This window comes from Amphichorda felina (assembly GCF_050947745.1).
Source record: "Amphichorda felina strain 45539 chromosome Unknown scaffold_7, whole genome shotgun sequence".
NCBI classification, from domain to species: Eukaryota; Fungi; Ascomycota; class Sordariomycetes; order Hypocreales; family Bionectriaceae; genus Amphichorda; species Amphichorda felina.
In genome coordinates, this window is record NW_028145043.1 from 1185722 (window position 1) to 1199702 (window position 13981).

General features: G+C 55.8%; 3 protein-coding genes across 3 annotated transcripts; 1 reads left to right on the top strand and 2 right to left on the bottom strand.

The window, feature by feature from the left end:
- Positions 1-1851: 1851 nt before the first annotated feature.
- Positions 1852-6392, top strand: ACO1O0_007173 (uncharacterized protein; the record flags this gene model as incomplete). Its single annotated transcript, XM_083196546.1, has 2 exons — positions 1852-4360; positions 4411-6392. 2 exons carry the CDS (start codon positions 1852-1854, stop codon positions 6390-6392), a joined length of 4491 nt encoding a protein of 1496 aa, XP_083047754.1.
- A 1984-nt stretch (positions 6393-8376) lies between these two features.
- Positions 8377-9191, bottom strand: ACO1O0_007174 (HNH endonuclease family protein; the record flags this gene model as incomplete). Its single annotated transcript, XM_083196547.1, has 4 exons — positions 8377-8628; positions 8697-8859; positions 8916-9055; positions 9135-9191. The coding sequence occupies 4 exons, from the start codon at positions 9189-9191 to the stop codon at positions 8377-8379; spliced, it is 612 nt and encodes a 203-aa protein (XP_083047755.1).
- Positions 9192-11812: 2621 nt separating this feature from the next.
- ANKRD61 (Ankyrin repeat domain-containing protein 61) lies at positions 11813-13657 on the bottom strand (the record flags this gene model as incomplete). Its single annotated transcript, XM_083196548.1, has 1 exon — positions 11813-13657. The coding sequence occupies one exon, from the start codon at positions 13655-13657 to the stop codon at positions 11813-11815; it is 1845 nt and encodes a 614-aa protein (XP_083047756.1).
- Between the last annotated feature and the right edge of the window lie 324 nt (positions 13658-13981).

Below are 13981 nucleotides of genomic sequence, written 5' to 3' on the forward strand. Positions count from 1 at the left end.
ACCAAGCGCGATGACGTTGGTGCTTGAACTGTTATCGTTATCGCTCACAACTCTCTTCCCGTCTCGATGTGTGTCATACGCTCGATTGTGATCAGAAGGCATCATGTCCGTAGGTAGATTCCACAGCAACAACACAGTTAACCGTCATGAAAACCCCAAAGCTATTTTCCATCATCTCTTTTTTCCAGACGGGCTATTTATTTTGCTCCAATTAGCTCTCACGCTTTGTATTCTGACTGACTGGCTGCATCCGTCTCAGCTGAACCGAACCCCCCGAGTCTTCTAGAAGCTGTGACCCTGCACAGCATCACGAACTTCGGTGCGGAGGAGATCGTTTCGTCGACAACTCACTCTGAGCACACTCTATATAATACATTTACCACCAATAGGTCCTATAACAAGAACTGTTACGAGATTGGTGCTCTAGGCATCTACAAGTAGGGTTGATTCCTTGGCCTAGAGGTAGAGGGCACGTGACCACCCTGTCGTTCGTCACCGTTCTAGCTAGAAGGATAAGAATCTGAGAATTCCCTATCCATAATTTACGTCGATACGTTCATGGGCATCTGAGCGTATGCGTACAGCCGGCTGTCGCATCCCACTACGAAACAGTCGATCCCGTACTTCGTAGGCTTAGGCCGCATATCATATAGCATTACTTCCAGATACGTTTGTTGAGGCCATGGGCTGACGGTACGTAACAGCTGGTGGTAAAAGGCCAACTCCGTATCCTCGCACCGGGCACACAACTTCGACGTAGCCCTGGGGAAATGTATATGCGCCCCATGTCCCACGAATTGGAATCGGGGCCGAGTCTTGCCTCGTCTGCGTTATAGATATAGCGCCGGTTTCGGGGCTCTGAAGGTGAGCGACTAGAGAAATGGAGGCCAAGTGATGGATCATTGCACGCATTGGGCTCCAATGCCCAAGAGTCAGGGCATATCTATTAATATCGCAGTCATGTCGATTGTTACCAACAACGTGCCACGACATTAGGCATGATTGCTTCGCAGAGAAACCCAAGACTGGGGCCTGCGAGTATTATGCGTACTCGTATATGCGAAAACACTGTTAGTATGAATAAGCGGCATAATGGTAACTGCAGGATGGTATAAATGAACCCAGTGCCATATTTCCGTACAATCTGTTATTAATTCTGCAGCTCATTGTCGCGTGAAGATGATGGCTTTGCTTTTCGGTGATGCTGCGGCCACTAATTTGGGCATGTAACAATGAGGAAAAGGAAACCCCAGACGAACTTGTAATTCAGGCGCATGCACAAGCACGGCACAATTCCAGGCCCAGACAATGTATCAGCGTCCCCCGCGACGAACCACCCACTCGTAATGACTTGTGCACCACCATCTGGCAAGCCCCCTTGACCAAAAGGGGACTGAGCCAGTCGCAGGTGTGCAGTACCCCTGAGTGGCGCCTCACCGCCGGCCGCCAGGCCCCAAAACCGGACTGGGGACTGGGGTCTGGAATGACCTTTGGACCCCGGGATCCATGTGGGAGATAGGAGGCCCAAGGCCCAACCAACTTGAACCAAGGGGCAAATCTTTTTCCTGACTGCGAGACCGCCGAGACGGAGAGGCGGCGCTGCGGCATCCCGGCGTCGCGCGTCTGCACAATTCCACCCGCGACGCCGCCCAGACATCCAATCTGCTATGCAATCTGGGCCCCTGGCATAATTGACTCTCCCATCCCTGCTTGCTGGGTTTCCCCGAGTGTCAACTGAGACCTCCTGTGCGAACCGTCTGGTTGGCAACAGCAACACAACACCATCTGCTCCCAGTGCTACCACGGGACAGACGGTGCGAGGGCTGTGACACTGTGATACGCGTGCGGACGATGCCCTCGAACCTCCATATTGACACCTCCCTGGCCGCCCGGTCTGCTCCTCCCGGCTCTCGCCACACCAGAGACACCGCTGCACCAGGCGACGGCGCGCGTCACAACCCTGATGAATCGTTTCTAGACAACCAGACTCCCGTCGACGCCGTCATGGCGGAGCAGAACGCCTCGCGCGTCCTCCAGCGGGACTCCCACGACCTGTCGCTGTCTCCCCGGAATGTCACGCGTGATTCGCTCGTCACCAACATGCTGCTGTCCCTCGACCAGTTCTCCATGCCACCTCACAGCAACCCGCCCCAGTATGACGACGACGACGACTCACCGCGCTTCTTCGACATTCCGCGATACAGACCGGACGAGGACGGCGCTGCGCATGCCAGCAATTGGCAAGACCAACAAGGCCACGGGCGCCAATTCTCGCATAGCTCCGACTACGAGGGCGCGGGCGACGACAACTCGAGCCGGTTGTCGAACCAGTACTCGCGGGGACGCCGCAGCAACAGCAGCACCGCTCCCGCTGCCGCTGCCCAGGACGCGCCTGCGAGGTTCAACACTAACCGGCCGCCCGTGTCTCGCGGCAACCATGCGAGAGGTGGCAGAGGCAGCAAAAGCAGCAGCGTGACCAGCATTGAGCAGACGCAGGCCCAGGGTAATAATAATAATAGTGGTGGCGGAGGCCAGCGTTGGAACCGCGGGGTTGGCCGTTCAGCCAGCTTTGATCACGGGCCGCAGCAGGCCAAGGAGCCATTGCAGCAGCAGCAGCAGCAGCAGCAGGTACAACAACAACAACAGCAGGTGCAGGTGCAGCAGCAGGTGCAGCAACAGCAGCAGCAGCACCACCACCACCACAACCACCAGCAGGTGTACCCGCAGCTGGAGGATGTGCCACAGTCGCCGTTGTTCCACACAGACTTTATCAACACCTTCCTGACCGACGACTTCGACGCTGCACCGACGCCCACTGTGCCAGGCGGTCCCAAACGGTCGCCGTCGACGCCCATCCTCCCACCGCCTCCACGCGATCGCCCCGAGCGCCCGTCGACGCATCGAAACCACAGCACCGCTCGCTCAATTAAGAGCTCGTCTGGCGGAAGCAAGGCGCCCAACTCGCGGGAACCCGCACCCCCAATGCCTGCAGCGCCAGCAGCCGCGGGCCTCGAGTCTGCACCCGCCCCGAATGTCGGCTACGGGAAGCTCAAGGAGCCGCCGCGCCCTGCCGCGACCGCCGCCCCTCCACCTCCTCCGCCAAAGGAAAGACCTGGCTTCTTCAAGAGAGTCTTTGGCGGTGGCTCGTCCAAGTCCACCCCGGCCCCCAGCCCGGCCGCCGACTCGAATCGCCCTTCGCGGTTGAACTCGGCCGAGCAGGGCGGTGACAGTCCCGGCTGCAACAAGATGCCCCTCCAGCCGACCCAGCCCAAGGCAGCACCCGCTCCTCAGCCCCGCGACACCGCCTCGTCCTACTCGAACCACCCGACCCTACAAAAGAAGCCGTCGTCCTTTTTCCGCCGACGCAAGAAGTCCGTCGCCGACGAGGCGCCCCCGGTCCCGACCGACGTACCCCCCGTCCCGCCCATCTCAACCGTCACGGACAAGGACAAGTTTGTGCCCATGCCCGAGTCCAGTCCTGTCAGCAGTCTACGCCAGGTTATGAACCAGTACCTGTACGACACGCCCGCCGCCCCTAGTAAGGGAGAGCAGCCTAGAGAGGAGTTCCAGCGGGAGTTCTCGCCCGATTACGAACCGAGTCCGAACGCCCGGATAAGAAAGGTCAATTCCAACTTGGATCGGGACCGCAATGAGCGGGAAGACTCTCCCTCAAGGCAGCCCACGCAAGGGGACACGACGAGGGACAACTCTTTCCTGAACCTCGACATTGGAAGTGATAACGACGATGAGGCGACGCCGACGCCTACGGCGCCAAAGCTGAGCAAGAGCGAGACAAAGGAGCCTAAAGATAAGAAGGGCGCCAGGAATGATGACACAATTCGGCCACAGACAAAGTCTTCCAGGAGGCCGGCGACTCAGGCGGAGAACAAGTCGAGTCTCGGTCCTCCTTTCGAGGTATCGAAGAGTACTGGATCCGCGTCGACGGGACCTACAAGGACGGGGACGCCGAATGTTCGTGTCGATAAGCCCACTGACGGGCCCGGCTCCAAGGTCACGGCTTCGCTCAAGAATAAACCGCTAGACGAGCCTAACTTTGTGGTCGGGGAGCCCACTGAGGATGACAGGGCCAAGGCGCAAAAGATTTATGATGGCAACGAGGATTTCATTCAGAAGGAGAAGGCTGCCTCGTGGATGGGCGAAGAAGGCACTGTCCGTCAGCGGACGCTGCAGGCTTACATGGAGCTGTATGATTTCGCGAGCCACAGCGTAGTGTACTCATTGCGGCAGGTTTGTGGGCGTCTGGTGTTCCGGGCGGAAACTCAGCAAGTGGACCGCATTCTTGTGGCCTTCTCCAAGCGGTGGTGCGATTGTAACCCCAACCACGGGTTCAAGGCGACCGGTAAGCAGTGCTATTCTATCTCCATGCACGACTATAGCTAATATGTCTAGATGTCATCCACACCATCTGCTACTCGATCATGCTGCTGAACACCGACCTGCACATGGCCGATATTGAGCAGAAGATGACCCGCAGCCAGTTCGTCAAGAACACCATGGGCACCATCACACAGGCCGTCTCCGAGGTAGTGCCTGACGCGTTCGAGCGACGACCTAGCATCCTGCCTGAAAAGAACTCTATGTTGAACACCGATGAGCCGACGACACCTACTGCGGAGGGACGGAGATCTTTTAGGCATTCATTCCGGCCTCCACCCCGCGTTGATGTCCAAGACGCTGGCGCAGGTGAGGGTGCCGAGGACTGCGGGCCTCTTGTCAAGGCCCCCTATTATGGCACGATGAAAGGATGGGAAGAACAAGTTGAGGTTGTCCTAAAGGGTATTTACAGCTCTATTCGCGATGAACGACTGCCCTTGTTCGGCGCGGACCCTGCGAAGCCGATTCCTTCTGCGCCCTCGCAGAACAGCCTGTCCGTTATTGGAATGCTCAAGCGAACCCCGAGTGTCCTAAGCAAGGCGCCCTCGGAGAGCAATCTGTCTGCACGGGGCCGTGTCGCGGAGAGCCGTGGGAACACATCACGCTGGGCGTCAAAGAGCCGGTCGAGGACTGGGCTGGGCCGGAGCGGTCCTCATTCTAGCCGCACTAGTTTCGACGAGGGCGACTCCATGTGGAGCCCGGCCATGTCGTCTTCGGCTTCGTGGAGCCGACAGTCTCTTGGTAGAACCCAGATGTCAGCCTCGCAAGATTCCCTGGGCTCCCACATGTTCCGAGGAGACTACCAGCAGTCTATAGGTTTCGCAAACGCCCTTAGCCAGGCCATCATCCGTGATGAAGACACCCACGGGCATGAGACAGCGCCTTCTATACTTAGTGCGGATTTCTCAGCCACGCAGTTTCTGGAGGATGAGTCGCTGGAGCTGGCTGGGCCGCCCTGGGTTAAGGAGGGCATGGTCATCCACAAGCACCATCTGGACGGTGTGGACAAGAAGGCCAAGGAGAGGAACTGGAGCGAGGTGTTTGCTGTTGTTCAGAAGGGTCAGATGAGTCTGTTCTCCTTCTCCCCGAACAAGTCGATGAGACAGAAGAGCCGCTCGAGGGCACCGGCCGGACCTGTTGGCGGAGGCAACTGGCAGGACAATGCGACCAACGTCGGGTCCTTCAACCTCCGACAGACGCTAGCATCGGCTCTGCCTGCACCCGGGTATTCGAGGACGCGGCCGCACGTCTGGGCGCTCAGCCTGCCCACGGGAGCGGTGCATCTGTTCCAGGTCGGGACGCCCGAGCTCATCAAGGAGTTTGTCACGACGGCCAACTACTGGAGCGCTCGTTTGAGCACGCACCCCCTGATTGGTGGCATAAGCAACATCGAGTATGGTTGGGGCGACGCTATTGTCAACAACTCCCTCGTCAGCGCCATTAACGACAAGGCGGGATCGACGAGCGGACGCGACACCCGGCCTGGGAGCAACGCAGCACACGGTCGTAAGTCTAGCGTCAGCAGCTTCCGGTCTGCCAGCATCGATCAAGCTACCGCAGCCTTCACCAGCGCAACCGGACGTGGCAAGCTCCCTGGTGATCGCATCCACATTGCCGTGTGGGCGCCCCCCACACAGAGTCTGCGGCCGAGCAATGCTAGCGAGGGCGAGCAGCTGGCGACTCTCCAGGCTTACGTCAAAGGCATCGAGGACGAGCTGCAGTCCCACAACCAGCTGCGCAGTCCGATGCTCCTGGCCTTCACGCCACGCGGGCAGAACGCGGTCAAGGCCATGGCCAACTGGGAGCGCAAAAGCGCGTACCTGCTTCGCGAGATTGTCAAGTTCAGGACCTACGTCGACTGCCTGCTGCAGGCAGAGAACCGGAAGCAGCAAATTTATACCGAGAGAGACCTGGCGCAGCGAGCTGCCAGGGGAGACCTCACGGACAGCGACATGAGCGGGGAGGAAGGAGAGGGCGACGTGACGATACGGCCATGAATTTGGAAACGAGGAAGGTGGGAGAAACGAGCCGAAAAAAAGAAACGAAGAACGAAGCGGAAAGAAGATGAAGACGAAAGTGAGAGCGCGCATGCATGATCTACGCCGCATGAGACTTTGGCGTTTTTGTGTTATTATTATCATCCACTCCTGTGCTGTATTCTCGGATACCCCAGATACTACGAATAATCCCTCTATGTCTATACTGTAATTGAACAAAGTCGAGCGTTTCTTCTTATGCCTCTCACCTCATTTAGTGCTCTTGGGGGGGGGGGGGGGGGGGGGGGGGAATTGTGAAGGCCCGAGGTACACCGTGAAAGTGACGAGTAGCACCAGGCTGGGCGAGCTTCTGAACCACGTCTAGGTTTCTGGCCGTTTCGGCTCCCCTTCTGTCGTTCCGCAGGTCTAGCCCTCATTGACACTGGCCATGGTGGATTGTTTGATACTGTATCTATACACCTGGCTCACTGTCTCTGGTTATGACCCTCACTGTGCCTACCTAGTAGGTGAGGAGAAGAACCAGGGAGACTAGGATCAAGGCAGTGGCCTGTGTTTGAACTGTGAATGAGTGTCCGTTTACCTTTCTGTACAACTTGACCCCCCCCTGGATTGGTATAAGCCAGCGTGACCACCCCTCCTGAAATTTTAAAGCCGGCAACTCCAAAGTATCCATTATGAGTGAGAACCCCAACGACTCCTCGCACGACTCCCCCAAGGAACACACCCAATGCTGTATCGAACACCTCCCCCTCGAGATTACGGCGTACATTCTGTAGTGGTGCCTAACTTCGGCCAACGCCTAGCGGACCTTCCGCATGAGCCGGTTCTAGTGTAACAGGAAATCTTTTCCTGGAAGTGGAACGCCATGGTCCGGGGGCCCACACGAGCACGACATCTCGACGTACTAAACTGTAACACAGGAGCTCGAGTTGGCGCGGAGCAGACGCCTTGCTGCACAGGATCGACTGCTTCCTCCGCAGCAGGCATGTCCACGGACTTTGGGGAGTACAAGGCGGCACCGTATGTACATGGTCTAGGCGCGCTCCACGCTCTGGGCCTGCGGGGAAGGTAGGGCCAACATGCACACGACGGATCCCGCGTCGGTCTACTTTTGGTTCCCGAGGCGGAGGGGGGCATCGACCAGGAGGAGCTTTATGCGTAGGCGCTGGTGCTGAATGGGTTGGGTGGGTTCCCCTTTGACGATGACGGCTAGGATGCGAGGTCGGAGTCAGTCTCAACAAGCCTGTTTGCGGGGTGATATACTAATAGGCGATTCATTTCAGGTCGTTTTATGCAGATTGCTCTGCTAGGTAGGGATGATATGGAGGGAGTGTTTCTGCGAATCGGATACCATAGGCTTTTACCGTGTGTAGCATCGTGTTAGAGTAAAAGTACTGGCGGCTCTTGGGCGCGTTGGAGTAGTAAGGAGGGACTAAGGACCGAATGATACAACGGGATATGGTTACTTGTTTGAAAAGAAGAAGCGATGACGTTTCTTAAAGACTTTCTAGTGGACGTCCTCTTGTTGAAGTACTCCGTACTCCCATTCTCCCATCTGTAGCTTCTCCACCAATCATTTCACACGTTTTCCCACGGCCCCACATTTTCCCGTCCGGGCCATCGCGGCTTGGGGTCCGTTCCCGGGGTTATTTAGGGGTGAGACTCGGACATTATGGGGCCTATGGGAAGGCGGAGTGTGAATGTGTATTGGCTGGAGGGGCCCTCTTGGGGGTCGGCGTTGCAGCTGGCGTGGTCTATGCTACTCCGTGTGTATTGGAGCATCTCTCTGTCAAGGAGCACAATCTACTGTCACTTAGAGTTCATACGTCGAGCAACATCATAGTACCATGATAGTCCATTCTGGTCAATTTGAGTGAGTCTGCAGTAGGAGACTATCATTGTCATCTCATCATCAAGAAAAAAAAACTATATACATAGTTGCGGTATGTGCAGTAGGTATATATACCAGTATATACGTCTACGTCTAGCACGTGTCGAGCATCTCCTCGAGGGCAGCAACCTCGGCAGAGCTGGCCGACAGGTCGTAGTCGCTCTTGACCTTGATCCAGGCGGCAGCATAGTCGCAGTGGATGGATTCGAGCTCGGGCTTCCAGTTGTCGGGGCTCTTGTCGCTCTTGGACGAGTTGACGGTGCCCGTCACGGCCCAGAGCTGGGGGCCCTTAATATCGTTGGCAAAAGCCTCGCGCTCGTCGGTGGTCCACTCAGAGGCACCAGACTGTATTGTTTATGTTAGTCAACTTCACCAACTCAAAATGGGTCTGACACGAGAGCGGGGAAACTCACGATCCAGGCGTTCTTCAGGGGAACCATGTGGTCGATGGAGATCTTGCTGGGCACAGTCTGGGTGTCGCCCTCGTAGGGGCTGAGCCAGGAGCCGGCAGTGGGGTAGCAGTCGTTGCCGACCTCGACATCGTCGCCGTCGCGCTTCAGGATGTACTCGCTGTATCTGGTCAGGCTCCTGTTGCGGCTAGTAGAGGGCCGAGGCAGCATTTGCAGGCTTACCGGGTGTTGCAGTTGCCCTCAATGGTCGACCAGTGGGGGAACAGGTCGCGGTCATAGCTGCCATCATCCTCGGGCTCGGTGACGGTCAGTCCGCCGAGCAGGGAGCGGGCCGTCGACTCGCTGGGGATGCCGGGCTGCTTCTGTCAGATGTATTCTCTTCGTCTACCTTCTACCTCGCAGAGCGAGGGGGGAGGGAGGGAAGGGATGAGGGTTATTTACCGGGAGGCTGGCAAGCACAGCAGTGGCGGAGAAGAGAACAGCAGCGATGGCCTTCATGATGGGCAGATGTGTCGAGGATCAAGGTGGAAGAGTGCGACGAACAACAAAACAACATGGAAAAGCACCACCAAAGAACCGGCGGGAACAGGGAGATTTTTGTAACCAGCGCACAGGCGGAGCCCTCCGATGGTGCCGGGGAAATGTTAATAGCCATGTATACGCCGCCGTTGTCTCAGGACCCGTGCGATTGCCCATGTCTGGCAGCTCGCTCAGGTCCCCTCCCATCTTACACACAAGCGCACCCCATCTGCTGAGCCCATGAATCCCAGCACCTAACTCATCTGGCGCAGCGGGTCTGCACCTCCGCATGGCGCAAGGCCCCAAAAGCCCCCAAAAGCCCCCCAAGCATCCCCCCCAACCTACCTGTTTCGACAATCACTGCGCAGGTCGCTGGCCCGAAAGATACCCAGATCGGCACTTCCCAGGGCCAAGAGATATGCACGATGCAGGCCGCCTTCTCCCCCCCCCTCAATTGCCGGCCACGGGTTCCCAAACGAGGCACTCGTTGGGCGAAACGCTGGGGTGGAGGCGGGTGGGTGGAGGAGGCCACGGGGGGGCCACTCATGGCCGAAGATAAGGGCACATGCGCCAGACCCTGAAACGCCTGCATTTGCTGCATTTGCTGCATTCTCGCCCTTGGGATGATGAATAATATGGCGCACCTCGGGGCTCGGCACGTCCATACCAGCCACTGTAGTCAGTGCAGTGTTGCACGGGGTCGCGGTCGCGCGGAGGGGATGCCGTCTCAACCTGCTTAATCAGGCAATTCAGGGGAGGCGGCAGATGATGGTAGTAGATGCTGGGACGTGGAGGCAGATCTCGTGCGATTGCGACTCGCCAATCGCCATGGCAAACTGCCTGGTGACACGCGGCCTGTGGGAACCCGGAATTTGGAATCTGGACTGCTGATAATAGGTATCAATGATCCCACGGACGTGGCCACAAAGATCAAAGACATAGTAATTCTTCAGCCATCAAAGCGTCACCGTCTTACAGTACGGGAGACATGGGATTGTAGCTATCCAGTCATCAAAAGAATAATAGATACATATGAGATACTACGGGACTAGATATTTCAAGTGCCGGGATTGTCAAACTACTAAGCAAACAATACATGGAAATCAAAGAAAATCACCAAGTCAACTAGCCGTTCAACACCAACTATTATACCCGCGCACTGTAGGGATTTCCACTGATGATCCATGACGGGAGTTTATTTCATGGAGCTCACTCACACCACGAGTCTATGACCCCAGATGGCCCGCATACCGCCGTCTCCCGCGTCCTAGCAGCATTTTCTCACTTAGTTCCGCTTCGGTCCCCTCCTCTCGGCAAATCCCTTATCATGGCAATCTTTGTTATCAATCTGTCCTGCCTTGGCTCTCCATTCCCCGCAAATTGCATGTCTCCTAGGCCCATTGTAGAATCCCTGTCTGGGTAGCTTTGCTGCTGTCCCTGCTGTGCAATAAATAGATACCTGCGTCCTATACACAGCAGTGTGGATTTGATATATATACTTACAAAAATACCTATTCAGAGGCAGCCGTCATATCTACTTAGCTAGAGGAACACCACACTGCTAGAGGTAACACATACAGTTAGAGGCAGCCCCCGCAGCCAAGAGGTAGTGGCGTTTTAACGCCTTGGTCAAAGTTTCGCCAAGATTTGGGGAGGAGACTACGGATACTAGGTACCGATACATTAGGACTAGTATTGCTAGCGTATGTAAATATGATTATAGGTCGAGCGTGGGTTTGTGGTCCATGTTGTTATCAGGCTCACGACGAAACAAGGCTCAAAACAATGCTACTAGTAGATATAGTGTATTCAATAAGGGACCCCTCACGAGTCATATCATAGCTTCTAAGCATCAGGCACTGACATGGCGAGGGTGCTACTGCTACATTTATAGCCCGAGTCTACAATATGGTGCCATTTGACCTTGCATGGATAATTCGAGAAAAAACAAACATCAAGAATGCCTACCCGGACACCTGTAAAGCGCCCAGATCCGTCTATGAGACACAGCCCTGCATCGGACACCCATCCCAAGACTTTGTTTGCAAATCAGACTGCCATCGAACCACTGGCAGCCATAGGTCTGAGCGTCGAGTACTGAACATCTGGTACAGGCATCGCACCGACAGCCACTGTTCTCGAACCTGAACAGTTATTGCTCATTGTGCCCACGCTGACAGGCCATGCCAAGCGGCCGAGGTTGACAACCATATCAGCACGGCTGAGACGTCTGTTCCATGCTCGACGCGGGCCTTCACTGCGCCCATGTAACCCCGATGTGCCTCAATGGTCAGTAGTATGTATGGGCTTCTAAGGATACTACGCGGCGAGAGTTTATTTCACAGAGCTTATATTTTTGATGCCAGGTGGACTGTGTACCACTATTTACGAGTATTAGCGCCTCCCCTGATATCGCTGCAACAGTTGTCAATTTGTCTATCTTAGTTTCCTAGGTACTCTGTGCAAAGTTGGTATCCTAACAATCTTCGTCAACCTGTCCTCCCCAGTGCTCGGCTCCGGAAAATTCCACTGTATCCTAGCAGCTTTTGGGAATCAATTCGTTTCCCTTGATCTCGTAATCCAAATCCCCTCGACCTTGCTCAATAGTCACCGCGCTCCCGATCCATTTCGTCCAGCAAAAACAGCCTCAGCTTGTTGCTGGGCCTCTTACATTCACGAAGTTTTTGAACTGCCGTCTTGCCGTCCCAGTCACGGCCCAGCAACGGACCATCCCGCTCCATAAATTTCTTGACGTCCGCAATGGCCTCATTTTCCCCGTACTTTGGTCCAATATCCCCAGTGCGGAAGAGTTCCACGACGTAGTGGACAAACCCAAAACCGTGAAAAGTGAATCGCTCCAAGACCCGATCGGCCATTTTCCTGGCGTAGTTTCTCTTGTTACCAAAGACCTCTTCTGCTAGGCGTTCCTGGGCCATGGGGGCGCCGATCTTATCCCACAAAATATCGAAGCGCTTTACGTCCTGGTCTCGAATGGCACCCAAGTAGGCGTTGAAAACGACACCCGAGGAGATGTCATTTTTGTGCTGGCTCATGTCGTAAAGTCTCCGAAATTGACAGTCGACTGCCCACCTGGGAAAAAACCGGTTTGCTTCGGTACGGTGAAGAACAGCGCCCAGTTTGACGACTTGGGTTATGAGATTGGTGGGGGCCTCGGCCGAGTCAGAAGAGCCCAGTGTCATGAACAAGTCCCCAAGGAGCGACCGCTGTGACCTTTGGTGGTTTAGCTCGACCTTATGATCTGTGACCAGTTCCTTGACGAGCCTTGTCAGCGATGGACTGGCTTTCAAGCCCATGAAACCAATTCTTCTGGCTAGGACAATGGCGCATGTTTGACCGTGGGGAGTCATGTAGTTGGCGTTGGCACCTTTCTTCACGAGCCGGTCCAAAATCTGCCTCATGTCCCTGGAGCACCTATCCCAATTCAGGGAAGCCGAGTCCATGAGGGTCATGATGGGGGTGTAGCTCGTGTAGGTGGCCGTCCTGTTCAGGTCGGCGCCCTCTTCGACAAGCCGAAAGACGTAGTCACGCAACAGCCGGCGTTCATCGGCGGTGCAGGCGGTGGCGCACTCTGAGATGGCGAGGTGGATGGGAGCAAAGCCGTATTCCGATCCGCGAGCGTTGATTTCGGCGTGGGCGCAGATCAGAGCGTCGAACATGGGGGTGTTCCTGGTCAAGATGGCCACGTGCAAAGGCGTGCACCCGTCGTACCATGATCTCGACCCAGACTCCATCTTGACGCTGACTGAGGCTGCGAAGCGGGTCACAAGACTCTCCCCGAGACCCATTCTGTTGTCGACTGCGCAGACGTGGTGGACCGTCAGCCAGGGTTGTTGGTTTGGCACGCGTGGGACATTGCTTCTTGCGAGTTCCGCAGGCGCGCCTCTTTCAATGAGGAAATCGACCATGTCTTTCTTGTTTAAGAGCATGGGAATGCACAGGGGAAGCCAGCGCTCATATTCAAAATTGGGCATCTTCAAAGGGCAGTCACGCTGTGCCAGACGGCGTTTGAAGCCCGGGAACGCGAGGTCGCTAAAGTGGGAGTAGGACTCTTTCTTCAGGTCTGCTCCATGGTCGCAAAGCTTCCGGGCCCAGGCAACGTTGCCGTAGGCGGCAGCAATGGCTAGAGCGGCGATGGTGCCAACACCGTCTCTTTGCTCTGCGTTGGGATCCCCACCGTAAAGGAAGGCCTGGTCGAGCGCCTTCATCGCTTTTGCCGAGTACCTGGGCTTCCTACATCCCAATTCGACAAGATGTGGGATGGCGCTGGAATCTTCTTCAAGGGCGTTTCGCATGTAGAGTACGCGGGTGGCATTGTCGTGGATGAGATGGCATGTTTGACTTAGGTTGGCGAGGTCGGAGGTGGGTGTAAAGGTGCAAATCTTCGAGATGACCTCGTTGGAGAGGTTGCTGAGTTTAGCAGCCATACTTGAGGCAGCTTCGTAAGAGTGAAGGCGGCATGCGCAAGCAGTGGAAGGCAGAGGCGTAGTGGAAAGAAGATGTTGTTTGAATAAAGCAAGACCAAAGTCGATGCAGAGATTTGGTAAAAAGAGAAGGTTGTTTAAAAAGACAGCCAAGAGCAAAGTTGATGCAGAGGTGTGGTGAAGTGGAAGATAGAAAGTCAGGCTCAAGAAGGCACAGCCGGGGTGTTAATAGGCAACTTGACCAAAGGCAGAGTGAATGGCACAAGCTCAGGAAGACGTCATCAGTTCAATGGCTGGTAAAGTTGAGGTGAAGGCCACAGTCTGCAG